The sequence below is a fragment of the Crassostrea angulata genome, chromosome 6 (assembly GCF_025612915.1).
Source record: "Crassostrea angulata isolate pt1a10 chromosome 6, ASM2561291v2, whole genome shotgun sequence".
NCBI lineage: Eukaryota > Metazoa > Mollusca > Bivalvia > Ostreida > Ostreidae > Magallana > Magallana angulata.
The window spans coordinates 54,894,609-54,921,505 of record NC_069116.1 but is presented as its reverse complement, the minus strand read 5'-3'; the positions used below and the strand labels follow the sequence as shown (position 1 = coordinate 54,921,505).

The 26,897-nt window shown below is 34.8% G+C and overlaps 3 protein-coding genes and 1 non-coding gene across 7 annotated transcripts; 3 read left to right on the top strand and 1 right to left on the bottom strand.

Annotated features, from left to right (window-relative positions):
* The first annotated feature begins 38 nt into the window (after window positions 1-38).
* LOC128188393 (procathepsin L-like) lies at window positions 39-12,693 on the top strand. 2 transcript variants are annotated; one of them, XM_052859411.1, is made up of 12 exons: window positions 39-177; window positions 1,546-1,632; window positions 4,120-4,167; window positions 4,781-4,894; window positions 6,259-6,366; window positions 6,899-6,984; window positions 8,720-8,747; window positions 9,009-9,113; window positions 9,753-9,819; window positions 9,968-10,180; window positions 11,685-11,823; window positions 12,051-12,693. In XM_052859411.1, the coding sequence occupies exons 2-12, from the start codon at window positions 1,574-1,576 to the stop codon at window positions 12,227-12,229; spliced, it is 1,146 nt and encodes a 381-aa protein (XP_052715371.1). In that variant the 5' UTR covers window positions 39-177; window positions 1,546-1,573; the 3' UTR covers window positions 12,230-12,693. The 2 variants fall into 2 exon arrangements, with proteins under 2 accessions (XP_052715371.1, XP_052715372.1); XM_052859412.1 differs by lacking the exon at window positions 39-177 and adding an exon at window positions 1,335-1,427.
* On the top strand, window positions 573-644 carry Trnaa-cgc (transfer RNA alanine (anticodon CGC)). The gene has a single exon. It is a non-coding gene; the product is annotated as a tRNA-Ala (tRNA).
* Window positions 12,694-13,005: 312 nt separating the features above from the next.
* LOC128188394 (uncharacterized) lies at window positions 13,006-18,625 on the top strand. The gene is made up of 5 exons (XM_052859413.1): window positions 13,006-13,225; window positions 16,832-16,995; window positions 17,271-17,492; window positions 17,576-17,697; window positions 18,279-18,625. Exons 1-5 carry the CDS (start codon window positions 13,194-13,196, stop codon window positions 18,501-18,503), a joined length of 765 nt encoding a protein of 254 aa, XP_052715373.1. The 5' UTR covers window positions 13,006-13,193; the 3' UTR covers window positions 18,504-18,625.
* Window positions 18,626-18,627: 2 nt separating this feature from the next.
* Window positions 18,628-25,750, bottom strand: LOC128188390 (uncharacterized). 3 transcript variants are annotated; one of them, XM_052859408.1, is made up of 15 exons: window positions 25,484-25,750; window positions 25,258-25,269; window positions 23,468-23,691; window positions 23,025-23,198; window positions 21,668-21,752; window positions 21,249-21,409; window positions 20,779-20,873; window positions 20,562-20,641; window positions 20,231-20,329; window positions 19,986-20,117; window positions 19,747-19,827; window positions 19,487-19,627; window positions 19,294-19,395; window positions 19,060-19,174; window positions 18,628-18,860 (listed from the first exon to the last, which is right to left on the bottom strand). In XM_052859408.1, exons 1-14 carry the CDS (start codon window positions 25,599-25,601, stop codon window positions 19,065-19,067), a joined length of 1,614 nt encoding a protein of 537 aa, XP_052715368.1. In that variant the 5' UTR covers window positions 25,602-25,750; the 3' UTR covers window positions 18,628-18,860; window positions 19,060-19,064. The 3 variants fall into 3 exon arrangements, with proteins under 3 accessions (XP_052715368.1, XP_052715367.1, XP_052715369.1); XM_052859407.1 differs by having other exon boundaries at window positions 18,628-18,880; window positions 25,484-25,749; XM_052859409.1 differs by lacking the exon at window positions 25,258-25,269 and having other exon boundaries at window positions 18,628-18,880; window positions 25,484-25,748.
* Between the last annotated feature and the right edge of the window lie 1,147 nt (window positions 25,751-26,897).

The window sequence follows — 26,897 nt, the reverse complement described above, 5'->3', positions numbered from 1 at the left end:
CAAAATGAAGTGGAAAATTTTTATGCCATAGAGAAATACTATTAAAAATCTCAAATTATTAGATAAACAATTAAAGTTTAATAAAATAAGTTCTATGCTGAACGAGGGAGTAAGTTTGTACCGTGTAATGGATCATAACAAACGAGAGATAAACAAGATCACCAATATTTAAAACAAGTAAGTTGTAAACATGTAACGTTAAGTGCATGCAGGCATAGTTGAAAAGAATGCATTAAATGATTTCTTTGAATAGGCTATTTTTGTCTGTAACAGATAAACTATGAACAAAACAATGCAGACTTAAGTTAAAAATCATGTGATTTTCGTGTATCGCGATATCGCGTATTCACATAATGATCAGCTGCAAACACGACCACTAATTGAATTCATTATTTTATCTTAGTTAGAATTGTTTGTGCAAGTGTAAATTTTACATATGTGTCGTTCGTTTGCACTACAATTTAATCGGTCTGTATAGGCTACGCTTCAGCCTTTGTTGATATATTCTATTTATAGATCCCTTTATCAATAGCGCATACAGATATAGTAAATCTATCTCGCTGTTTAGCACAGGGGATGTAGCTCAGTGGTAGAGCGCTCGCTTCGCATGTGAGAGGCCCCGGGTTCAATCCCCGGCATCTCCACAGTTTTTTTTTATTTTCATTAAAAGATTTTTTTTCAGTGTTAAAGATATTTTTAGTTTGTTTATTCAGTGTAAAAACTCAATTTCATTATTTTGTTTATTTTAAGTAATCACCAGATTTAATGTAATATCATTGGGAATATTTTAGCTTTACATGTACTTTTCTCTTTCGGTATGGTAAATTCATTGTATAAAATCCCCTCTCTCCTGAAATTCTTGAACTGCGAAGACACTAGTATTTGTAACATGATTACCTCTATGGTATATATATTTGACTAATATTTGTAGTATGCAATTATTGCAATGTCTCCACTAAGATTTCTTTTATTAGGGGTTTCGATCAAAGCTTTTATCAAAATCAAACACCACCCAAATTATTTTTTTGTGAATTTCTTTTAAATATCATTTTCATTAATCGGTGTAAAATGAAAAGAATATAAATATTTAATTATTCATCATTTCAATTTTTGAGAGTTTAAAAGAAAATTTAATTAAAACGCGGTAATCACATATATGTATTAAACGTTTTCGCTATTTATTTATTTACCATTTTTTATTTTATTTTTATTATTGAGGGGAAAATTCAATCGTAAACCACCAATAAAACTGTATTTGGTTAGTCATTAGGATATCATAATGTACGAAATTAAAAACACAAACAGATCGGACTTTGACAGCTAGATAACAAGGACCACTTATCTCCTCTATCATGTGCGACTATCGGCACAGAGTAACCCGGTAGGATGCATACGTAATACAACCAGACTCAGGAGAAAGTCTATTGGTGCGCTGATCAATGCTTTAATGTTTCATCTTAATATTTCATATGTTTAATCTTTATTTCCATTACGGATTTAGCATATGCTGTCATTCATGCATTTTTCATTTCTCTTTATTTGCAGAGGAAACTTACCCCAGCGCTTTCAGAAGATGACATTCCGAATATTACTGTGCCTCCTTTTTTGTGCCTTTATTTCTCCACTTATAAGGTAAGCGCACATATATATATCCCATGCATGAAAATAACAACATGCATTTATTTCACCTTAACAATGCAACTGAATTCAGTTGAATCCTCTTGGAGTAAGGGACCGGGAGTGAGGGACAGCTATTTCTGTGTCAGCTGACCACGGACGGGGCCCCGGTGACTTTGATTGATGGAGAGCAACGCCTTATACAGCGAATCGAGGCCCCTTTCATAATGGTGTTATATAATGCCGACTATCGCTATTTTATTGTCTGGTAATGATTACGTATTTCTTTGATCACCAAAAAGATAATAATTCTTAAAGTGCATTAACAGACGAGGAGGGGTTTCGTGCAGGCCGTTGGGTCGGAGCTGGGGGATATATCGCAGATTTGCTGACCTCACTAGACAATCATTGTGGGTCACCAAGGGACAACATTAATTTTGATTTTCTCCGTGTATTTTCATCTTTGTTAGCCAAGAGTGACGATGTGTTCCATGGCTGGCAAGGTGACGTTTTCTGCAGAGCACAGTTTTAGGAGATACCTTGTAGCATAGTTTTATGCTGACCCCAGTGGGTTTTTTTCTTCAAAGGTTTATGAATTTATAATTAAGATGTGGTCAGTTGCTTAATTATCGGCGTTGTGTGAGTAATCCCTGATGGGTCAGATCCGGAACCCGTCTTCGACGTTTAAGGCCGCCTGGGCTTATAAAGGTCCTTATTATAACGTTTAAACGCTGCGGAGAGGAGGGGGGGTGGGGGGGGGGGGCAGTTGTGTCAGAGCTAGGAGACTCGGGTTAAGTTTTGTCATCCAGAAGTCGAATAAGCTATTCCAGGCCAATTTCTGGTTATTCATAATTTCTAAAGATTTTGCCAAGCGATGCATGATTAAGGAGTAAATGTTAGCTATCTGTAGCTCACTGGTCTGAAAAAAAAACTTTGGATGGACGACCAGAGATCTGCACCTATGACGATGTGACCCACCCACCCACACACACTTCCCGTTTTTCATCAAAAACTTAAAGTACTAAACAAGTATCTGACTACTAGTTAACTTTTAGACTACTATCAACCTTCATGTATTATTAACACCTCGTCTTTTTGTACTACATGTAATAGAAACATGACATGCATGAAACAGTAGCAGTACATAGAGCAGGTTTTGTGCCCAGTTTTTATTTACATAGTAACCTAGGCAGACATATAGCTGACGGTTGACCCATATGGACAAGTATATATGTACATGTACTTAATTTCTCGGCATTCATTTTAGCTTATACATGTAACTCATTATGGCAAACAATCTCTAGTCTGTGCGTTAATATTGAGAAGTACGCGCGGGTATATACACAGGTAGATACCAAGTTTCAATGCTCAAGTTGACTAATGAAGTCGGCCAGATAGGAGTTGAGAATTTCCATTTCAGAAGATGGGAAAAGAGAGTTTCAGAAGATAGTAAATTAAGAATTTGAAAATGTTGGCACAGTGTGAATTTATAAATACATCTATATTGTCTCGCGGTGTTGACAACCATCAATAGGTAGATTGCAAAACTACACGTTCGATCATGAAAATGTGTAACACGCTAGACATTGTCTCGTTCCAAGCAATGATTTCTTACCTCTGTGTCTCGCTTGTTACTTGACTTCTAACATTCACATTTTGGCCAATTCTCTCAAAATGCGTTAGTAATTATAAACCACATTATACATAGATAATGAAAAATAAAATTTTGATCTAAATTCTATGAAACTGCGCTTAATTTACACTCATTATAAAAGAAAGAAGTCCGACTTGGTTTTTCTGTGTAAAACCGCAAAAGAAAAACTGTTTGGGTTTTTTCATATTATAAGATTATCGATTACAAGTACTAAATTTAGTTTATCAAATAAAAGTAACACGGCTATACTTTGTTTAAATTTGATAAAAGTAAATTAATGTTTATTTCAAAACGACTTTAAGTTTACCTACAAAGTTTTAAGAAAATCTACCATATTCATGTACATGTAGATATTTTTAGGATGGCTGGGCCGCTGTGGGTAGGAGAGTCTAACGTACATAAACTTAAGGATTACAATCAAACTGCGTTGTATGATCATACTTAGGAAAGTACATTTTGGACACTTATATAAGAAAATTCTGAAAATACTGTAAAAATACTATTTGCTGAAATGTTCAAATTTGCCGAGTAAAACTACAAATGAACTTTATAGCGGCAATACACAATATTTCATAAAAATAGACATCAGTATGAAGATTTAAATATAATTTTTGGATGTCGTCGGTCCTATGTATGACACACCAAGCGGTGCAGACAAATTATCATAAATCGCTAACGCGCGGTATTCAATTTGTTTGCACCGCTTGGTGTGTCATAGGACCGACGACATCCAATCACCATTGAGCAATGACTTTTATATGTTACAAAATGCTACAAAGCGCCACAATCGACCCAATTTTACATTTCAGTTGTATTTTTTATATATTAATATTGTATTAATTTTGCAGATGTGAGAAATACCCCGAGGATGCGGAGTCCGCGCTACCAATTTTCCAGTAAGTGTTGAAGGGAAATCAATCGCAACTTCTCGGGCCTTTCCGGCAAGCTCGGAAAAACACCTCGAATGTATTAACATTACCGAATGTTAGAATTTTATACAAAATGGAGTCGCCTCCCATTAAAATAAGTATCGGCTAGGCAGCCTTATAAATCGCTTCTGTGTTATATTTCAGGGTATATCATTTACTTTAATGAAGTCTAGCTTACATCTCAACAGATCGTAAAATGTGTTGTATTTATATCAAGTTTTATAAAAAGGGGGGTTGTCATGGACGCCTAGGTAATACATTCGAGGTGTTTTTCCGAGCTTGCCGGAAAGGCCCGAGAAGTTGCGATTGAAGGGAAATCAGGTGGTGCCATTATTTTTAAATGAAGAAAAAAAAAATTCTACAAGCAACTCTTGATTTAAGATGGCTCATAATGTTGTCAGCAGTTACAAGATATTTACCTGCTGCACTTGGTAATTGAATTTTTCAGTAAAAAATAATCAAATAATCATAGTTATTAAAGACCTAAAATAAATACAAGTTTAAAAGGAACGCTAAGTAATCTTTTCATCCACTAGCTGTACAAAAACCTTTCTTATTTTATATCTTATATCTGTTTTAGAAAATGGAAAAGCGAGCACAACAAGATATACAGAAATCACATGATAGAGCGCAGCAAGTTCAAGGTGTTCTTGGAAAATCTGAAGGTCATCAACGAACTGAATGGCCAGTTCCAGTAAGTGACCGCTCTTAGTATAGGGGGCGCCAAAGTTTCAACCCAGTGTGTCATTTCTTTACAATCACTATAAAATGTCGATTTGATATCTTCTGTTATTTTGTCTTATGAATAATACAAAGTTGGTCTTGTTACCATATAGCTAAATAAAGTATTGAGCTATTGTAAAAATAATCAATAACTTCCTTTCATACATATTCATACATGAATTCGTTTATTAATGGTAACTTTATTAATATAGCATTATAAACCAGAGTTTGTTGTACTCATTAATAACTACATATCACTAACTATAAATGAAAATGATGAAGCACATTTGCACCATATAAAGTTCAGAAATGGGAAATTTTGTCACCTTTGAGACTATTAACACCTTGTAAACATGTAAACTTGTAAGTAGAAGTGGTCATGAATCACGGACTGACAGTTACCTGACAGGTATCAATCAGTGAATGACCATACCTGTAATCACTGGTATGTATACCAATTATCGTCCTCACTCCACTGACAGAGAAATTACATGTACAGGTAGTATGGCTATAAAGCTCATATTGTTTAAATCAAACAATAAAATGCTTTCTTTGGTAGTTTATGCGAGTATAACTATACTTGTAGCCAGAATTTCGGAAAAATACAAAACGCACGGCAACGACTTATAAAAAATGACAGGTGTGGTTAGAGGTACACGTAGTTCTTGCTTAACCACAAAAGTCTGGTTTGATGTACCAACGCCAAATCCCGCCATGTCCATTTTCCCTTCAGTTTATGCTATCTTTAATTTTGAGATAAGAAAACTTAATTGGTGTCATCACATTAAGAATTACTATTTTTAATACTGAGTTGTCTTTTGAAGTCTTTCGTTAGTTTTGTTTTCAATGTAGCTAAAATTGCATGTGTAATCCTCGCGTAATAAACCTCAAAAGTATAGAATTAAAAATTGATCGTTTAACAGAGTAAACACCCCCCCCCCCCCCCCTTTAGATGCGTGTAGATGATAAAGGTTGTTATTAAATGCCATTAACTTTGCCTAATAATACGTTAATTTTTAATGATTCAAGGAATGCGAATATCTTTATGTAGACAAATTATTCTTAACTGGTCAGGTGTTTATTCGGTTTTCTCAGAAGCAGTTTTATACTAACAAAAAAAGGGGGGATTCTTAAGAAGTAGTGGAGTAAGTCATCATTAATATGAGTATTTAATATATATTTCATTTAAGTATGTACACAAGGCTGTAAGTTTTGGAATATACAATGAATTCAATTCGAATGTATTTTTTTTCCTGTAAAATCGGTCTGAATGCGTGACTGTCACAATGTAATGTTTTCTGTATCATAAATTATTATTACTAACTATAATTGCAGAGGTAAGACGACTTTTGGTTTAAACCACTTGGCAGATCTCAGTCAGAAAGAATTCTCTCGCATAGTTTTAATGCCAAAGAGAAGCGCACCTGTCTTTGAGAAGGAAAGGTAAATGATTATTTTGGTTATTCTAATCAGTAAACAATTATTTTATTTAGACGATACCCCGACTTGTAATGCTAAGCTAATTTAGAACGCTTAAAAGAGTACAGTTTGAGAATACATGCATAAACAAAAAAAAATGATAATAATAAATAAGTGAAAAAAAAACTTTGCTGTACATATTATTTGCTGTGTTAGCAATGACTCGTAGTTTACTGCCCTAAAAATGTGCCTTAAGGTTAAATGCTATGTCCGCATGGTTGAAAACATTTCCTTGTTTGTTTGTTTACAAAAACAACTACAACAACTTGTAATTAGTGCGTTCGTTCCTAATTATTACATAGTTTACTAATTGCCCATAGCGATGTTTCTTTGATAAACAATAAAATTCTTCTTGTACACATGTAACACATCGATGTATCTCTTTTTCTCTGCCATTCGTATCAATGTTCATTGCCTGTTCATTGCCTGCTATTTGCACATAAATTGTTATTTTTTGAGCTTTCAAAACTGACCATACAGAATATCTGTTGTTTAGATATGTCAGAAGTTCACTATCGGGATCTCTTCCCGATTCATTTGATTGGACAAACCAGAGCAAGGTGACAGCTGTCAAAGATCAAGGTCAGAGGATTGTATTCCATGTACAATGTACTTTTACAAGACCATAACAACTAGTAACAGTGAATATACTGTCTTTCTAAGTCCTGTACGTTTTGCAAAGCGATTTTGCATTTTCGCAAAAACACTGTTACGAATATTGTTGCAATCATTTTAAAACGAAATAGTACTAGGGTTCCGCAAATATCTCTTCCTTGATAAAAGAACGGTCAACCCCAAACAAAACAAACCGAAAGAGAAGTGGAATAACACATAACTGTAGCACTATCTGAGTGTACAAATTGTTCCATATTTCTTTGTGTGAAATTGACTTGTACAACCACTTAAGGTAGCTCACTACACCCAGACTTATTGTATTGTATATCGTCGTAGCTCAGTGGTTAAGGTAATGGTCTTCTGAACCGCAGATCATGAGTTCGAATCCGCCTGGAGCTTTTGTATATGTTTACTGAATTAAATTTTCGAAAAAGTAATTTTTCATCCAAAATTGCACATCCTTTTGCCTATTTGACTTAAATACTTCTTATCCATTCTGATATCTATTATAATCAAGCAATTTTCTGCTGATTTGAGAAAATATTTCAAGGTGTAGTGAGCCACCTTAAGGAACAAGGAATCCTTCTTTGAGTATTATGAGGTGACAATTTCGGTCGGGGCGTGATCAAATCCAATAAAGCCCGAAGGGCTTTATGATAGATTTGATCACGCCCCGACCGAAATTATCACTTCATAATATTCAAAGAATGATTCTTTATTACTTATATTTATATAACTTTGAGCCATCGTACGATTAAATATTTAAATATATATAAGCAAACCCCGCTGGCGCCTCAATTTGGCGTCATTTGTAGTTATGGGTTATATAGTCCAAAATCGATACGTAGTGTTACCACAGGCAAAGACACTGGAAAATGTAACTATTATCTGATAAAAAAAGTTCCAGAATATATTGCATGAATGCTGTTCAGGAAAGTTTTTAACAATACGATCATGGTTTCTAAGTGTTTTGTTTAAATTATTTTGCATTCTAAGTATTTAGTGATGTTTACAGAATAAATGTAAAACCATCGCGTCTTGTTGCTGTCAGGAATATGATTTTGATGAACAATTTGTTTGATATTTCCGAAACAACCACGAACATTTGTGAGTACATGTTGACGTGGGGAAGAAGATTGTAAATTGAATTGACAGTTAGGAACTCCGCTTCATTTTATTGCGCTTTTCCTCGATTTTTGGAATCGCCCCAAATTTTGTGGTTGAAAGTAAGATTCTGTGGAAAACATACATAAATATATCTACAGTGGTGGAATCGTAAAAATGAGCGGATATTTTCACTGAGTTAAATTAAAGTTTTAAAAAGTTCACATTTAATTCTAGTATAAAATATATCAAAGACATCCCGACACACTCCAGACCCCGTCTGTCGACAGAATTTGTTGCGTTTTATTTGTCAACCTGTTTTATATTAATCAACTTTTGGAAAAAGGCTTATAGGAGATCGGATAATGTATATTAAATGTTAATGCTTTCTAGTCCTAAGATGCTGACTTCTAGAAGGTAGTCAAATCATATACTAGTTCCATTTTTGTATGTGTTACACAAAGCTCAATTCTTTTTTTATATGTCACAAAATGCTACAGTTTATATTTTCTATATGTTACAGTTGATATTTTTATGTATGTTGCATAGTGCTCTAAGTTATTACAAAACGCTTTAATAATTTTCTTGTTTGTTGTAGGCGCTGCTGGGTCATGCTGGGCTTTTAGGTATTACTAAGTGAAGTGATAGCTTAAAGAAACTTTTATAAACTCCAATTGCATGTAGAGTTTTTTAAAATATTTTTTTTACAGTTAAGCTGTAATACAGTTTTATATGAATAAATTGACTATGATATCCCTAAAACAAGGGATAAAGAAACACGAAGTATCTTTTCGGTTTCTGTATTTACTTGCTTGTCTCTATACCTGGCAAGAAAAGAAACGACTTGAATTGAAGGTTTATATTTTCCTTTATTACAATCCAATTAGCGCCATCGGGAATATAGAGGGACAATGGGCGATGATGGGCAAACCTTTGACCAATTTCTCAGTGGAACAGATTGTCGACTGTGATGGAATGGAGGATGTTGCCAAGTAAGAAATCACGTGATTTACGAGTGCTACTTTATAATAATAACAACATTACACCCCCCCCCCCCCCCCCCCCGAAAAAAGATCGCCTGGTAGAATAAGAAATCGGGGCCTGGATGCGGTTGTCTCCTTCCCAACTAATGGTGAAGTAATAATTGTTACCAAACCATTTGTACCAAAGCACACCATATTCCGGCAGATCGCCTGTCAGTTACGGTTTTTATTTATAATGATGAGGTGTTTCCGATAGACAGAAAACACATAAAACACGTTGAGCCATGTTTTACTGGTCTCCCCGTATTGACAGAGTCTCTGATTTATATTCTTCAGTTTGACGATATCGATGTTTGTTCTTACATGTATATTTTTCACATAGTTTTAAATGTTTTTCAGAAAAATGTTATTTAAATTCTTAAAAATTGGAAAAGATTATTAATCCTTCAATTCTAAGCTTGTAATCGGTGTGAATATGCTTATGAGAAAGGCATTCATATATTTGTACACGTAGCTCCCTTTGTTTAGGATGCTTAAAGCGAGGGTATTCACATGAATCTTAAAGACGAGAGTGTGTTTTTAGATAAAGAAAATATAACAGACAATTAAAGAACATTACAGTCATAGTAATCCACGTAATCTTTCCAGGGGAGAGGCAGACTGTGGCGTGTTTGGAGGCTGGCCGTTTCTGGCTTATCAATACATCATGAGAGCCGTGAGTAGCAGATCGATTTATAATACATGTACATATTTTACTACGAAAAATGAAGATTGAATTTCCTGATCTACATTCTTACATTTGCATCCCTCAACCTTTGTAAAATAAGTTTTCTTATTTGGCGTGCCCCTCTCAAACCTTACAGGGTGGTCTAGAGACATGGGAAGACTACTGGTACTGTTCCGGTCTAGGTGGCGCTCCGGGCACCTGTGAGGTATGCCCCGCCCCCGGATACAACACGACGCTCTGCGGTCCGCCCATACCTTACTGTAACATGTCCCAGAGTTGCGTGACCAAGCTTGACGTCAGCAAATTCCACCCCGGACTGAAGGTGATGTCGTGGAAGGCAATTGACCAGGTACATAAAGACGTTACAATATTATTACTTATTAGGTTTGTAACTGACTGTTCACAGAAATTTGTGGGGTCGGTAAAGTCCGTAGAAGGCGAGACTTTACCGACAGCACAAATTTCTGTAAAGAGCCAGTAACAAACCTAATAAGTGTTTTGTTTTATCGAGGATATAAAGTTTTATAGACAAACAAAAGATATTGTTATATTCAGTAGTATATTCTCACTATATAACTCTATATAGACGAATAGTCAATAATTGTAATATCAGCTCGTCCGAAAAATATTGACCGGTCAATATTTTTTAGATATTGACCGGCTAGGAATAATATCTAGAGAACATTCCCTCTATTTCAAATAATCGCCTCTGATTTGTTGATTCGTAAACGGTGACGTAAATAATTCTTCGCGACTCCAAAACAAGGTGACGTCATAATAGACAGTCAGTCAAGGCAAGTAAACAACGAACGCGCAATGCAACGGTTTGCTATCATAACGGATATAAGGATTTGCGAATTACTGTGAAGTAAAATCAGGTAGAACACCTGTCTGATAATTCTTACGGTCGGCGGAATATCACAAGTGACCGTTTGATGCTGAGGATATTTTGGAAATGAACTTTGCACAAAATTGAATTCGTGAATTCTTTGTTGAGCTGAGAAAATTACGGCGATCTGTTTTCAATTAATTTCTTAAATTTTGGTTTGTTTCTTCATATAACAAAACAAATGTTGACTGTGTTTTCGGGCAACATTGATTATATTAGCCCCCTTGGGACGAAAATATTGCCCTCCGCTTCGCGTCGGGCAATATTTCGTCCCTCGGGGGCTAATATAATCAATGTTGCCCTCAACCCCAGTCAATATTTGTATAATATATAACAATTGAATTTATAGATTAAATCTCTAATTTTTTACCTTCCTCATCAGTTGTCTGTGCAAATCAATACGTCAAGGGCAAAGGGGGGGGGTCACTCTAAACATATTGGGGTTTAAGAATTAAAGGTATGGTTGAAGTTTGAATAAAAATTCAGCTCAAATAACGTTACGTCCGCCATGTTGCCGTATAAATTTTAAAGCTTGCTGTGTAAATAAATTTTGAAAGGCAACCACGTGACGCGATTCATCCAATGACGTCGAGACATTCTAGTCCGACGCAAAACAAATATAGGTATTGTATATGGATAAAATTGAAGGGCAGTCCATCTGTAAACCACGGCATGGACCAATTTTTATTTGTTCGCGCTTAACTCTTATCATTTGCATACATGTTGTAATTTTCTATCGTTGTGCACGTTAAAAAAAGAATTTACCGATATTTCTTTTAATTATATAAATTACCTACTGACCGAAAGTTTAAACAAAGAGGGCAAACAAAGAAAGACTCTTCAAAATGTGGCCGTAAAAAGTTACTTTATAGTTTGGTCTCTAATAATAGAACACATACTACATTTAAGATTGAAATACGAATATGAAGTTCACGTTCTCCTCAGAATACATTGTGTTTTATAGAACGAGACATCGATCGCCGAACAGCTGATCAAGCTCGGCCCCCTGTCTGTGGCGCTGAACGCCGAGCTTTTACAGTTCTATCACCACGGAGTCTTTGATCCGCCCTCATTCGTTTGTGATCCAAAGAATTTAGATCATGGTTTGTGTTTATTGTGCATTTTCCATGCATGTCTTATGATATTTTCATGCAGACGAATATTTTCCACAGAGAAATATAAATAAAAAGATACTGAGAATAAATGAATAAATACGAAGAAAGTTGTAATTTTGAGATATTATTTTATCAGAAGTTTTATTGACAGCATATTTATACCAGTTGAAAGTTGAAGAAATTTCGAGTAACCACTGCTAATCTGTTTGTTTCAGCTGTGTTGCTGGTTGGATATGGATCGGAAAAATCTATATTTGGAACAAAAGACTACTGGAAGATCAAAAACTCATGGGGTCCAAAATGGGGCGAGAATGGGTACTTCCGAATGCTCCGCGGGCAAGGAAAATGTGGAATCAACACAGCAGTGACCTCCGCTGTACTAGCCCGGATTTAGGGTGATCACGTGGCCATTGGCCAGGAATGACCCAGAAACCGAACAACGAAGTCAATCATCATCATGATTGCCTAGATCATGTTTGCTTTGCTAATGTGTTCTTTTTTGTATTCACTTAAGGCTAACTTTTCATAATTAAGGACACTGTAATAATTTTGTTTCATGTGCACATTTTTAGTAAAGTTTGATAAGCATGTTGGGGGACAATAATGATGTCCCTCATTACAGGCTTGCAAGTGCTATAAGTGTGTTTACATTGTTTTATAACTATTGAATTATGACTTGTGGGTGTTATCATACTATTGGCAGAAGTATTACTAGATTGTTTTGTTTTCAACTGCGTGCAAAAATTAATTATCATGAAATTATATTTTCACTAATTTGTTTATAAATTAAAGCAGATCAGAAATATATTACCTATTTGCCATCAGAATATTCATTTAATAAACTGTTACGTTTTCACATTTACTTCTTCTTGTTATTTTTTAAGTTGTTCAATCCATTTCTATAATTAATAAAGACTATAGATGGAAACTCTTCAGATGACCAACTACATCAATGTATTGTAAGGACTAGTTCACGCAGCCAATCAACAATTGCAATTTATATTATCATTCTAGACATTTGGAATACATGTAAGTAATGTGTTGCATGTATTAACACCGTTGTGGAAAAAATATAAACTTAACAGAATTCAATAACTTTGAAACTTTGCAGTAAATGTTACATCGACTTTTTTTATTCCTTTTGCACGTGAGGAAATGTTCATCAGTTAAAGACTTTTCGGCATGACGTTATAGTACGTTACATGTATATAAACTACATACGAGGACATGCGTTCCAAGAGTTATCTCTCATTGTCTGACTTCCCAGGAACCCTTATCTTGGTTTGACACAGAGGTGACACTGAGATACTACTTGTCCATACAACAATTTCAGGGCGCTGTTCGTTGGAAATTTAACAATGATTTACCACAGGGTTATCGTATGGATAGGGTAGGATTTACTTGGTCAATTTTTCACTTTATTTGTATTAATGATGACATTCTTTCAAATACAAGGACTATTTCAAAAAAAAGATGTCCATTAAACGAGTTGAATGCCTTTAGAGGTCAGTTTCTTTATAAAGACATTTCTAAACCTCTCTGACCGTTTAAGCTTATACGTTATAGTGAGTTGATCTTTGTTTTTTATATTTTTAATGCTTTATCAAACTTTGAAAGTCAGATAATGAGTTATAAGCAAGATACATAGTGTAGAATTCTATGTTTTGTAAACAAAGCTCGAGGCTTGTTATTTATTGTTTACATATGTTTTATTGTCATAAGTTTCAGTCAAATGTTGCTTTCTTCTGTGATAATATATTTTATAAACACATTGAATGTTTACATACTAATAAATTCCTACCTGTGTATCTCTCTTATAACTTAAAATATAACATTTAAATTTTGGTTTACTTAAACATTTAAAATGTGAAAATAAACCATTTTATATTTAAAAAATAAAAAATAAAATTTTGATCTAAAATCATGTCTAAGTCCATTTAAAGGTAAAATATATGGACTTTTTTTTTTATAGTAAATATTCATTCACAGCTAAACAAATGTTCAGGTAGATCTGATCTGATGGTTAATTTGTAACCATCCAGCCTCCTTAGGTATTTACTTGATTCTGGACAAATACTCTTTGTTCACTGCTTATTTTGTAAGATCTACAATTGTGAATATCTGATTAGTTGATTTCACACTAACAACATGTAGCTTTGTCGCCAACTGTTTAAACTTGATTTTAGAATAGTGGAGGAAGTTTTTGGAGCAGGTTCCCTCTGAAGATCATATCTCAGTTATAACTCTCCCTGAATTCACCAAACATGTATGAGTGGTGCTACTTATGATACTTTTACACCTGACAGGCTTGAATGCTGAATCTGAAACATATATATACATGTACATGTAGGTTCCGTATGCTGAATGAGGTTTAGGTTTAAATATTTTGGAGCACATGCCTTCTGATGATTATATCTTATAATTATATATAACTGGTCCCATCTTCACCAAACTTGCAAGGAGGTTGCGTCTTATGATACTTATGCTCCTGAAAATCTTTAAGGCTGAATATCATTCATAGGTTTCGGATGCTGGACGAGGTTAAAGGTTTTAGAGCAGGTGCACTTTGATAGACAAATGTTAGTTGTTATTGGTTCAATCTTTATCAAATTTGAATAGATGATGCATCTTGTGATTCTGATGCACTTGACAGGTGTGGATACTGAATTAGAGCCATGGGCTTCGGATGCTGAAGAAGGTTTAGTTTTTTGGAACAGGTCACATGTTTAATAGATAATAGTCCTATTTCAAACTTGCATAGTTGATTTAACTATGATGTAAATGAATCGCAGAGGTAGCTTTAGATGCAGAGCCTGCTCTCCATTATCAAGGATGCTAAAAAGACTCCTACCTCACTCAAACTTGCTTGATAGATGTGTTTGTTGCTAAATGATATAACATGATTCCTATGATACACTATTGTATTATATGATACAATATTATATCATATATTATAATGTAAAAAATCACATAATACGATATGATATTGTATCACTTTTTTGTAAATTTGATATGATATTGTATCATATGATATTTTTATATGTAGTATTGTATATTATAATACAATATTGTATAAAATGATATTGTATGCCATGATATTCATATAATTTGATATTGTATATGATACTGTATCATATGACATGATATTATATAATATTATATTATGTGTCATAATGATACAATATCACACAATACAATATATTGTTATACTTTCATGTTAAATACTGAAATCTGATTGGTTAAGACGCAGTTAATAATATTTTCTATTACCCTCAGCGTTCGCAACGCACTTAGCAACGGGTAACATTATTACTTATAAGGTTAGTTACTGACTCACTACGGAAATATATTGGGTTGATCAATCTCATAGATGGCGAGGCGAAGCCGAGCCTTCTATGAGATTGATCAACCCGATATATTTCCGTAGTGAGTCAGTAACTAACCTAATAAGTGTTTTGTTTTCTCGAGGACTATCAAGCGACATATTTATTCACAAATAGCGATGATCTAAGCAAAGCCATGTATAAGATGCCTAACATCTCGTCCAATTTAACTCGATCATCATTTAAACTCTTCAAAATTTTCAAATTCACCTTTCAAATACTCTTTCAAAATCTTTGCTTCACCCATGTTTACTTACAATGTGTTGTTGCTATTCAATTTTAAATGTTTTCTCCCTTTCCTCTGTAGAGATTTGAGCAAATTTCGACGCTGCCATTTTGTTCTGCTCCAGACAAAACAATGTGACGTCAATATTCTAAGGGCAACTACTCTAATTTTAAAAAAAATTCAAATACTTTAAGAACTTACGGCATGCAGTTTATGTATAAAATAATATGAAATGTCGAAATGAATAAGCGAAGCGTCGACCAATGACGGCCATATTGCCTAATATTATTTCTCACAGAACAAATATAGAGATATATGAGGCAATCACGTGCTATGTTTAAACCAATGAAAATGTGACATTTCAGTCCAAGGGAAAACAATAAAAAATGTTACATGCGCGAAAATTATGCGCGTACGGTTCGCTGTAGAATTCACGTTATTCCTATATAAAAGCAGTAAAATTTTCATAAAAATTAAGACATTCAGTATAACAAAATAAATAGTGCCTGTTTGGGAGGATAACAGTTGAAATTGACACCCCTCGAAAACCATTGTCAACCTCCGCTTCGCGTCGGTTGACAATGGTTTTCTCGGAGTGTCAATTTCAACTGTTACCCTCCCAAACAGGCACTATTCATATAATACTATATAATGCAATATAATATCATATGTTACAATATTGTGATGTATTGTTATATGATATTGTATCATATGATACTATATTATATCATATATTTTATATTATGCTATTTTATTATGTGATCAAATGCAATAATGTTTAACATGATACAATATCGTTTTCATTATATGATACAATACCATACCTTGATACAATGTCGTATCATATGTTACAAAATCATATTGTATCAATATATATTACATTTTTATTTTGTATTAATAGATATATCAAGTGACACATAGCGCATTATTCGATGTTTGACTTAAGTGTTACATTTAATGCTCACTGTATAATTTTAGTTTGATGTGTGTGTTTTATTGTTTGATTTTAGCCCTTTTTGTGGCTAAATGATTGACTTTAGCCTGCTTTTTTTGTGGCTAACTGTTTGATTTCAGCCTGATTTTGATTTAAGTCTTATCTTTGTGGCTCATTGTTTGATATAAGCCATATTTTTGTGACTCACCGTTTGATTTTTACTCGATGTTTGTGGTTCAAAATTAATTTTAACCTGATATTTACGGCTTCCGATTCATAGGTATTTAACCTGGTAGTTGTGGGCTTATGTTTATTTTATTCTTACCGATGTCTGTGGTTTATTGTTTGATTTTTCAAACCTGATATTTGTGGCTCTTAGTTAAATTTAAGTAAGTTATTTGTGGCGCTCTGTTTTATTTTAACTGAATTTTGGGACTCTCTGTTTGATTTTAGCCTGATATTTTTGGCTCACTGTCTTGGAAAGTCCAACAAGGAGACACACAGACTGGAACATGAGGCGCGCGTCGCCGACAAAATGGTGGTCAATCACGCGGATCTGATGAGGACCAACCCAGGCTTCCGGGAACTAACACGAGCAGGCGTTCCCCAGAAACGAGGTACAGATTTGTACAGAACTGTATACATGTACAATTATCATGTCACAGTGTACTGAATTTTATAACTTATATATTTCTTTGCTTTTTGGCTTGATCATATACCGGACCAATATTGTTCAATTCAATTTTAAATGAATTATGGGTGGTTTGTCCTTTCTCTTTATCGTCAGCTCATGATTAGGACAAAAGCTCTATTATTTTTTGAAACCTACAAAAATGTACCGAAGAATTTGAATAAAAAATCTTAACTTTACTTTGACCATTTTCCATTTTAGTGGTTGGGGTTATATCTGCTGTTACTGCAACATTCGGCCTCCTTAAAGGAATTGCCGACAATGTCGATTTTTCCCGCGTTTGTGTAATTGGATTTAAGAATCTTGGAAACCGAAAGCTCATCAACCCCACGTGGTATTTGTCTCATGGCGTAATTCGTGATCCCCTTCCAAGATATTTGCCTGCCGGTGAAGCGGGAATTTTCACTTTCGAAAAATCGGCATGTAAGTAGACTTTCTGTGCCAGAATATTGAAATCAGTTGATTTACGAAATTTACGTTAAGGTTCTAATATATGTTTGATTAAGATGCAACTTCAGGAACTTCCGGTGTGCTGACCTACACCATTTCCGGTACTAATCACCAAGTTGCTGTTTTCTGGAGCGTTCCATTCCTTTATGGGATATACTCTAATGAACTCCATGTTCAGGTGAATCTTGATTTCTATTAACGCTGCATTAGCTCGGTTGCATTGATTTAATAGTAAGCGAAACATGATATGAATCAATCGTTGAATAGACATTTAAAACTTTAACGAAATGACTATAAAATTACAATTCTGAATCCGCTGCCGCTTCTCAAACATCTGACAACATCCCATGCAGGGTCACGTCAGTGTGACCTTTCAAATATGAATAAACATTTCAGAATTATCCAATCAGCTTCGTGTTTCTAAAATCAACTCGGTTGAAGTTTCAAAATGGCGTCCGAAGAAGTCCTCCAGTTATTCAACGTTAAAAAGCTTTAAAAAAGAACAGGAAGAGATATTAGAGTGTATTTTGGACGACAAGGACTGTTTGGCCGTGATTCCAACAGGCTACGGGAAGAGTTTGAGAAGCGGTAGCGGATTCAGAACGTTTAATTTTAATCAGATTGATAAAAATATAAACCGATAGATCATTAGGCCTCATAGGAAGCTGATTATTTGTTGGAACCTTCTTAATTGTTTTAAACACATTATCTTACCCGAAGACATAAGAAAAAATATAATACATGAAAATATAATTGAAGGTTTGGAACAACGCCCACTCCAATGAGGCTTTGTACGACAGCATGGAGGCTGATGAGGAGAAGCTGACCGTGTCAAACTCTGGTCATTGGATGTCGGACAGTGGGTGGGGCATCACGGTACACGCCGCCATGACTAACGCCGCCAAGGCCTCACTGCTCGTGGAGGTCGAGTTCAACATCACCACCACACACGGCACACACGAACAGTCCCCCGTTATTGGTTGAGATTTCTATGTCCAGTAAAGTCTCTCAAAATTGTTTGTAATTCTACCAAATATGTATTTCATATATAGAGCTTCTATATGAAATACACACATTTGCCTCACAAAAATAAAGAAAAACCACCCGCTTTTTGTTTGTAAATATATTTTGTATTTTATTTAAGTAAACTATACGTGTACATATATATTAATTTAAATAAACATTTGCCTATATTTAAACATGTTCCTTAATTAAAACACAACACATAAAGCACTTTCGAGTCTTCACACTGCAGGAATTGTCTAATAGACACGTCTATAAATTTACATCACGTGGCGATCACTTGACTTCTTGGGGTTCACAAAAACCCCATGGATTTCTCTGTAAGAATTAAAGTATTTCTGTAAAGAAAAGGATAATACAATGTTTAGAATAGTAGACTGGTGCAAATCTTAAACAAGTGTTCGATTTTCGGTGTAAATTAGGCAAAATTCCGTGCAATTTTTTTTTTAGAAATTTTGTCACAGCGAAAATTACAGTATTTCAAAACGATAGGATAAAGAATGGTTTGACAACTAACCCGATTTAACATAAACCGCATTTCTTGGGACAGTCCTGCGGCACGTTGTTGTACTGGTCACAGTAGCTGGCGGGCCAGGCGGGACAGTGGTCTTTGTCCGGCTTGCTACAGTCAGCTACAACCACAAAACAAAACCATTTACATAACAAAAAATTTCGGGAAAAGAATAGCTCGCACTTGCAGTAATTTAAATAATGAAGGGCAAGAAGACTACGCTTGTAGATGACCACCTACCTTGCTGGCACCTGTCTCCGATGTACGGGGGCTCGCATTTGCAGGTACACGTGTCTACATTCAGTTTGCCGCCATTTTCACATTTTTTGCCGTTGCAAGGAGCTGTGTGAAAAAAACCATGATTGTGAATTGATTCATATTAAAAAATTCTCTTGATTACAATTATGTATTACATAAATATGTGTATACTTACGATCGCAGAGCCCACACATGACGGGGCACATGTCCCGTTTGACGTTGAAGAACCGGTCACAGTCGGCGCATGCGATACTTCCGCCCATGCTGCTACACTGACCAATGTCCATTCCATTCTCACCGTACGCACGACACTCCGCTAACCAAAGCATAAAATAGTTCTGTCAGTTCTCGTATAAAACGGTGTACGATGTAGGCTCAAATATATACATAGACCATTGACCGATTTGTAAAGGAAACAAAGGATGCGCTACATACCTAGGCTGGAGCGCTTCCCACTGTATTTGCATCCATATGCTGACACGAAGGCAGGTTTTTTCGTTGCTGCAGTGTTTGAACCTTATGAAGATTTTTTAAAAGATGTAATTTATGGAAACTTTTTTTGTTTTCAACACCTCTTAGTTAATATTCACCTATATATTTAAAATTTATTCATGAATGGTAAAAACTCATTTCTATAAAGTCTGATTTTTTATGCACTATATACTTAAACTCACTTCCGGTTCCGCTGCCGCTTCCGCATTTGCCGCACATGTAGGGACAGTCAAAGGGGACGTTGGTGAACCGTTTACAGTAGCTGGGGGTCCAATCCCTGCCACACACCCATTTATCTTCTGCCGGACAGTCCACTGAAGCAGCAAGAGTGAACACGAGATGTAGACAGACAAACAGGCGAGAAAGATTCTATACTAATAGAAAAACAGCCTCAGCAAAACATACATGTACAGCTTTCCTAACTTACGTTGTTCACACGTTTCTCCTTTGTATAGATTCATGCATTCACATTGACAAGTATTAAGGTTTAGGGTACCACCATTGTAACACACTTTTCCACCACAATCTGCAATCAAAAGCGTTGCTTATGATATCGAACATAGCCTGTAACCTTTAAATTATAAATATTATACATGTATATTTACAGATGTGCCTCGTTTATCCGAACACTGTCGATCTGAACTCAACCAGACAGCTTAAAATCGTTTACCTGTCAATTTGTTGAATTGTTAATCATTATTTATTGACAATGTAGACTTTCAAACAAAGAAAACTCGTGACTCAGACTATAGACTCACCGCACTGTCCGTTTCTGCAGAAGTTCGGGCACTTGCTACACCGGCGGCCACTGGTGTAAGGTGCGGCCAAATTGGATTGTCTGTAAATCATAATGATCATGCTTAAAACTAAACTTGCTGAAGGAAAAATATACATTCCAAAAAGAAAGCATTCAAGAGATGTTAATTATTACACTGTGATGTTAGTGGAGACTGTAGATTTCGCGCCAATACCTACCCGGCAGCATAATCACAGACGTAGTAGCGGGTGAATTGACTACCGTCACACACAGCATAGCCACATCCCACTAGATAGGTGCCGTTCTGGGCCATCTGAAATAGAGTGATGAAAAAATATGAAGTCTAATTATCATAACGTTTCGTTCTTTTTTCAAAAAGTACTAGGCTCGTTTTATATTTTTTAAATTTTTTTTTAGCTTTTTTTTTTTACTTGTTTGCTAAAAATTGTCACGTTTCCTATTTTAAAAGGTTAAAAAAAAACAAAAAGTGAAAAGAGAGATAAAAGAGCTTATGGAAATTATATGCACAAAGGTGATTTAATTTGACGCTTGTTTATTTCAACCGGTTACTAAATTAGGATTAGAAATTAAATTAGACAATAAAATATTCCTTGTTTCTATTATAGAAAATTGATATGACCTTGAGGATATTTAAATCAAACGTGTTACGGATTTCAAGAATATGAACCTGTGTAAAGTGTCCAATTTTTTTCCAGCCGCCGGGCCCCAGGTACGAGTCTGGATCTACGCCGTAAGTCCACATGTCGATTTCATCCCACCACATCTGTACCGCTTGTTCCCAAGAGCGGTACCCCCCGGCAACGTTCTGTCCAATAGACATCCCGATCGCTGTCAAAAAGTGAATGTATTCAACTCAAGCTTCCTGAAGTAAACGCTCGATCAATGATCGATATAAATTATCCAACTGAACCAGGTTGCTTTATGAATTTTCCAATTAACATTAACAGAGATTAATAAATCATGTTTCATTATTCAACTCATGCATTCCAATCAATAATTTTTAATCTTTTGATATTAATTAATAAGGACTCTTAGAGAAGGCATATATGCAGTGATTTTGATGGATGGGGTCGATTAGTAACTTACATGGAATGTTCCTTTCTTTGTCGTGACCTGCTTCACACTGATTGGCCCATTTTTGAGCAACAGCGGCCAGCCGTTCGTCCCATTTCTACAGAAAAATAAATGTGTTCAGAACAGTTATAAAAATGGTAATTTTGGGGCGAGATCAAAAGACCGAAGTTGGTTCAAAGCAATAAATTCATACAGTTTGAGAAAGAGGGGTCACAAAAGTATCCGTCATCTGACATTTATGACTGCACCAAAAAGTACATATCTAACATTGTACTTTACATTTATTGGCAACTAAAATGCTCTATTAAAATTTATAAGGAAACAAAATAAATTTGATTAACTTATGTTGAAATAAATACCAAATTACATGTATTGATAATTAAAATCAACAATCACCACGTAAAGTTTCCCAGTGGTAAGATGGTCTTGATTAAAGTAATTTGGTTTTAGGAGTTTTGCTGACATTAAACCTTTGAATCTGCCTTTAACACTGATTGTGAATTTTGGGTTTTCTTTACGATGTGCAAAGTATCGAATTTTCAATCAAGCAAATGTAATGAGTGACATTCTATGTTCCAGCTTAATGATAAATTTTTAAGGATTTGGAAAAGGTTGACCGTAATGTTTTTGTTCCTCGTAAGTCAGTTAGATCCAAATCCATAAAGATACATTGTTTTTTGTCTGATCGACCTATAAATAAAGCTTATTATATTAACGTATGATGTATGACTCTAATCATTATTAATTTATGTCACTAATAGTTTTATGTGTCTTTTGTTGACGTACAGCGCACCTTATGGACGAGCTGATTGTGTAAAAAGACAGGTGCGATCATTGGCCGCGCGACCCCCACCCACGCACACCATAGGACAATCCAGGTCACAGAATGGCTATTGGTGACCATATAAGGACCTGTCCGAGAATGGTGGCCATGAGTAAGGGAGATTTGTGATGGAAAGTTAATCAAAGAGCTGGTGACTGTAATGGTATTCTTTGTGTCATGTGATGCATGTTATCACGTGATTAAGATAATAGCTATTCTTAGTCTATTTCATTAAAACCCTGATTTGTTATGATTTATTACTTCCAGAATTAACCGCTGGATCCTGTATTATTAGAGGTATATACAGTTCACGTTCAAAGCTCATTTGTTTTAATTCTTCAATATATTTTTTTTTATAATTCCCTATATTTGTATCAGTAATATGCAAACCAATCACTTCCTGACTAATTTTTTTCGGAACAAGATATGACAAAAATGGAGTTCTCGGTAGAAAAACAAAAGAAAACCTAGTTCTGGAAAAAAGTAGTTATTCAAATTTTAAAAGATATCTTTCTTATATAGTGCATAAGCGGACCGGATACTCACCAATTTGACCAAGTCCGTGGCGGGGGGATTGACCCCACCCCTCAGTCTGTTGTGCTGATCAAGGACAGCCTGTTTGTCGACTTCAGTCATGCCCTGCTTGCTGACGTTGGGTTTGTCCGGCATACACAGCGTGTGTCCCGGTAGTTGCCTGTACTCCTCAGTACACAAAGCAACCTGAAAATGGTGTTTTTCGTTTGTCCAGTAGGATTTTGGAACTGATCGATTTTTATAGATTTTTATCTTAGACCAAACATTTAGAATAGACTCAGGTCAAAATATTCATGTAAATGAAGTAAAATTTCCGTTGTGGAATGGTATGACAAAATAGTGAATTTGTATTTACTATAAAAATATATTTTTGACCATATTAAGGGCTTAGGGCTAGAGCTTATTCGAAGTTAAACAACAAAATACATTGTTTAACAAAGAAAGTTAATACTTACACTTGGTGTATTGGTTTGTCCCTGAGGGGCTGATGGCTGGGTGGGTAAAGAACTACCCTGGCGCCGGACCTCCTCCACCGGTTTACGGGGGGTGGATTGTGGGTTGTAGACGGGACGAGGAGCCGTGGGACCCTGAGAAGCGGGGGGTGGCTTGCTAAACATCATTTTAATATTTGTAGCAGATGGAAAGTTGTTTAAAAGTTGCTGGAATAGCTTCGTGAAATCTGTAAACAGTTATAATTATTGTAAATGAATAATGAAGCAGGACAAAGGAAGAAAAAATTTGTTTTGAACAAATATTTTGTTTTGACATTACGTGATGCACAAATTAATAAAATGCAACGAACTTTCTTATCCATGATGATAATAGTACTAATTCTCAGTTGATAATAAACATTTTGTCCATTTCCAAGAAAGAATGAATTGATAAATGATTCTTAACTGAAGAACTTTCATGAACGGATTAGTTAATGCCATGCAAATCGGTATATGATTTTCTTTAGCTGAAAATCGAGACAATATTTAATAACCTTTTAAATCTATTAATATTTTAAGATTAGGAGGTCATTCTTTTGCAGTCTGTTATCTCATTTTAAGAAATTTTGGAAGAAACTATAGTGAGAATAACGTGATATCTTCTGACAATTAGTTTATTTAATGAAATATTTACCGCTGGCCATTTTTCGTTTTTTTTTTCATATAAAAATTGGATCAATAAAAAGCTTATTAAAAGTTCTTTGTTTTATCATTAGCTTTGTGTCATTTTGAATCGAGTTTTTGTCATTTGCAACTATAACACTCAAATTAAATTTCCATCAAATCTACATAAAAATCATAAAGTGTGTGGTCGTCAAGTAAAGGCCTATTACTTTGGGTTATTTTCATTCAAATGTAAAACGTTATTGACCAACAATAAAATGGCCAACAATAAATCTCGTCAGGAGATTTAGTGTTCTTTGTTTTCTACATGCTTCTATAATCGTTAATGGTTTCCGATGTGATTTCGCGAATCCACAAAGAATCAACGGAAGTGCTCTTTTTCTTATTGTGTTGAAAAGAGTAGACCCATTAATCAAATCAATGGCAGCTTTTAACTGATTTAGGTTAGCTTGACTTTTGTTGGAATCTAAGGCTTTACAATTATCTAGTTGTCTATTTGTTATCAACATTTTGCAATGGTTAGTCTATGTAACGGGAAAAAAATTGTTCGATATCATTAAAATACTTAGTGTTTGATATTCAAATATTTCTTTGAATTACTTTCATTAGTAAAACATATACCCCCATTTCTTATATATGCACATGCATACATCCGACGCCTTATAACCTTAACCGCTGACAAATACACAAATGTTTTTGTTATGTAAATATATGCATCATTTTTTTTTCATAACGTCGTCACAAAGATTAATAAATGAGTTGCGGTGAACATGCGTGGTTTTCGGGTCAGCTATGGACAACTTCACCAGACATATTCAAACTACAAACCCTCAATAAACTTCTCCCTTATGTTAATCAGCAAGGAAAGTCGAGTGAGTTAGTAGATTTTAATGAATAGAGAAAACAGTACAAAAACTTTTAAAAATATAGAGTATTGAAAAATTGGGTCAATTTTCAACGTAAAGAACTGTACGAGCTTAACAGTTTTCAGATCAAGCTGAACACAACAATCTTGACTTATAAATTCTTGAATGAGTTCAGATTAATGATCTTAGACACTTGTTACACCTGAACCGAGTTAGTACTACAATATTACTACTACAGTAAAATATTATGACATTTAGAATTACCAAAGAATCTGCCTGCAAAATTAAATTTAAAAACACTCTCTATGAGAACTGATTCATATTTACACATGCAACTGGATTAATTGAAACTTTTGCGTTTGTATAATAAATGAAACAAGACATTAACATAATTATTCGGTGTATTACATAATTTCAGGGAGAAAAATGAAATGATTTATCATTTGGTTTAACAATTCTAATTAAATTACGCTAGACAGTATAATCTTACCGCCGCCTCCCATATTTGGGCCTGAAGTCCATGTTCTTGACCAGGTTTGGTACTGTTGTTGAGCAGATCCAAGATGTACTGCCAAAAATACTACTACGGATAAAGTCAGAGTTTTCATGGCTTCTATGGTCTTTTACAAACACCGAATAACAAACTGTTTAGCACAAAACTGCACAGTGCTGAAACAAGTCTAACTTCCAACAGAGAAACCCTTCTATGGTTTTTATTGTCTCTGTCTATATCGTTATGGTACTTTGGAGATTGTGACATATTTACACGACAAAGCGAGCGTATTTATAAGGACGTGCGAATCATCGTCCAGCCAAGCGTAACGATGACGAAATGGGGAGATATTATACTTTTGAGAGTATAAAAATTGGGCGTATTGATTTATGGTAATTTGTTGTAGACCTACGTAGAATGTTTATGCAATAGGCAACTTTCTTTTATTTTAATTAAACGAAAGAAATTGATCAGAAATTCATTATGCCAACACATGTTATGGTTTATCCTTATCGGTAAGGTTGGGATCTGCACCCCCAGAGATGTAAATCAGTTAACAGCAGTAGAAAGGCTGCTGCAGGCTGCAGTCCCCCATCCCACTTTGACAGAGCCTGACTAAGGCAAGAGTCTAACATACGCCCCCATCACTTACATAATATTTCTTAAAGATACAAAAAAGTAATTCGTTTTTTTTGTAAAATACTTAATTCTTAATTATTTTTTATAGTTTGATCCGCCGTTTTTTGTATTACTTTAGTATCTTCCACTTGTTTTCCTTTCACCAATGAAGACGAAATAATTTTACTGGGATTATATACGATCACTCTTGTGTTCATCGAAATATGAATATTTTTTTTTAACCATTTTCATTTTCTTGGTTTGTTTTTAGTTGCTGTATCGAACAATTGCAAATTTTACTCGTAAACATTCTTGTAAAACATATGATAAGCATAATGGTTATGAAAAATGTCAAACTTATTTAAATGTATTGTTATTCGTAAATGTCAAACATATTTAAATATATTGTTATTCCTAAGTAGAAGGAAACAAAACTATCACAAAATATATGCCAGATATAAAGTAACTTGCACACAAAAATCCTCTTTCTCGAGATCTTAACTGTGTGATTGAAATCATAGCGTAAGGTATTGAAACATGTCTTTCATTCTTTTTCTCTTTCACTTGTACTTAACGCCGATATTACAATTTATATATCATAATAGTCATGGTGGACATTTGCCTTATTAGGAACAATCTAATATTGTGTCACTGTAGGTGTTTATGATGAACAATTTCCTATAATATCATGCAACAGAACGGGTTCGAACATCTGCTTTATACCCCAGCATAAACATAAAACCTTATCAAATACGTGCTTTATAGAGTGCTTCTTATTTGTAAAGGTAAGATC

Coding starts and splice junctions, on each gene's coding strand:
- LOC128188394 (XM_052859413.1), top strand. CDS start 13,194: ATGATTTACCACAGGGTTATCGTATGGATAGG. Junction 17,493..17,575: donor CACTTTCGAAAAATCGGCAT/GTAAGTAGACTT, acceptor TGTTTGATTAAG/ATGCAACTTCAGGAACTTCC. Junction 17,698..18,278: donor CTAATGAACTCCATGTTCAG/GTGAATCTTGAT, acceptor ATATAATTGAAG/GTTTGGAACAACGCCCACTC.
- LOC128188393 (XM_052859411.1), top strand. CDS start 1,574: ATGACATTCCGAATATTACTGTGCCTCCTTTTTTGTGCCTTTATTTCT. Junction 8,748..9,008: donor GGGTCATGCTGGGCTTTTAG/GTATTACTAAGT, acceptor CAATCCAATTAG/CGCCATCGGGAATATAGAGG. Junction 9,114..9,752: donor GGAATGGAGGATGTTGCCAA/GTAAGAAATCAC, acceptor TAATCTTTCCAG/GGGAGAGGCAGACTGTGGCG.
- LOC128188390 (XM_052859408.1), bottom strand. CDS start 25,601: ATGAAAACTCTGACTTTATCCGTAGTAGTATTTTTGGCAGTACATCTT. Junction 21,410..21,667: donor CAAAGAAAGGAACATTCCAT/GTAAGTTACTAA, acceptor ACTTTTTGACAG/CGATCGGGATGTCTATTGGA. Junction 20,874..21,248: donor AAATTGGACACTTTACACAG/GTTCATATTCTT, acceptor ACTCTATTTCAG/ATGGCCCAGAACGGCACCTA.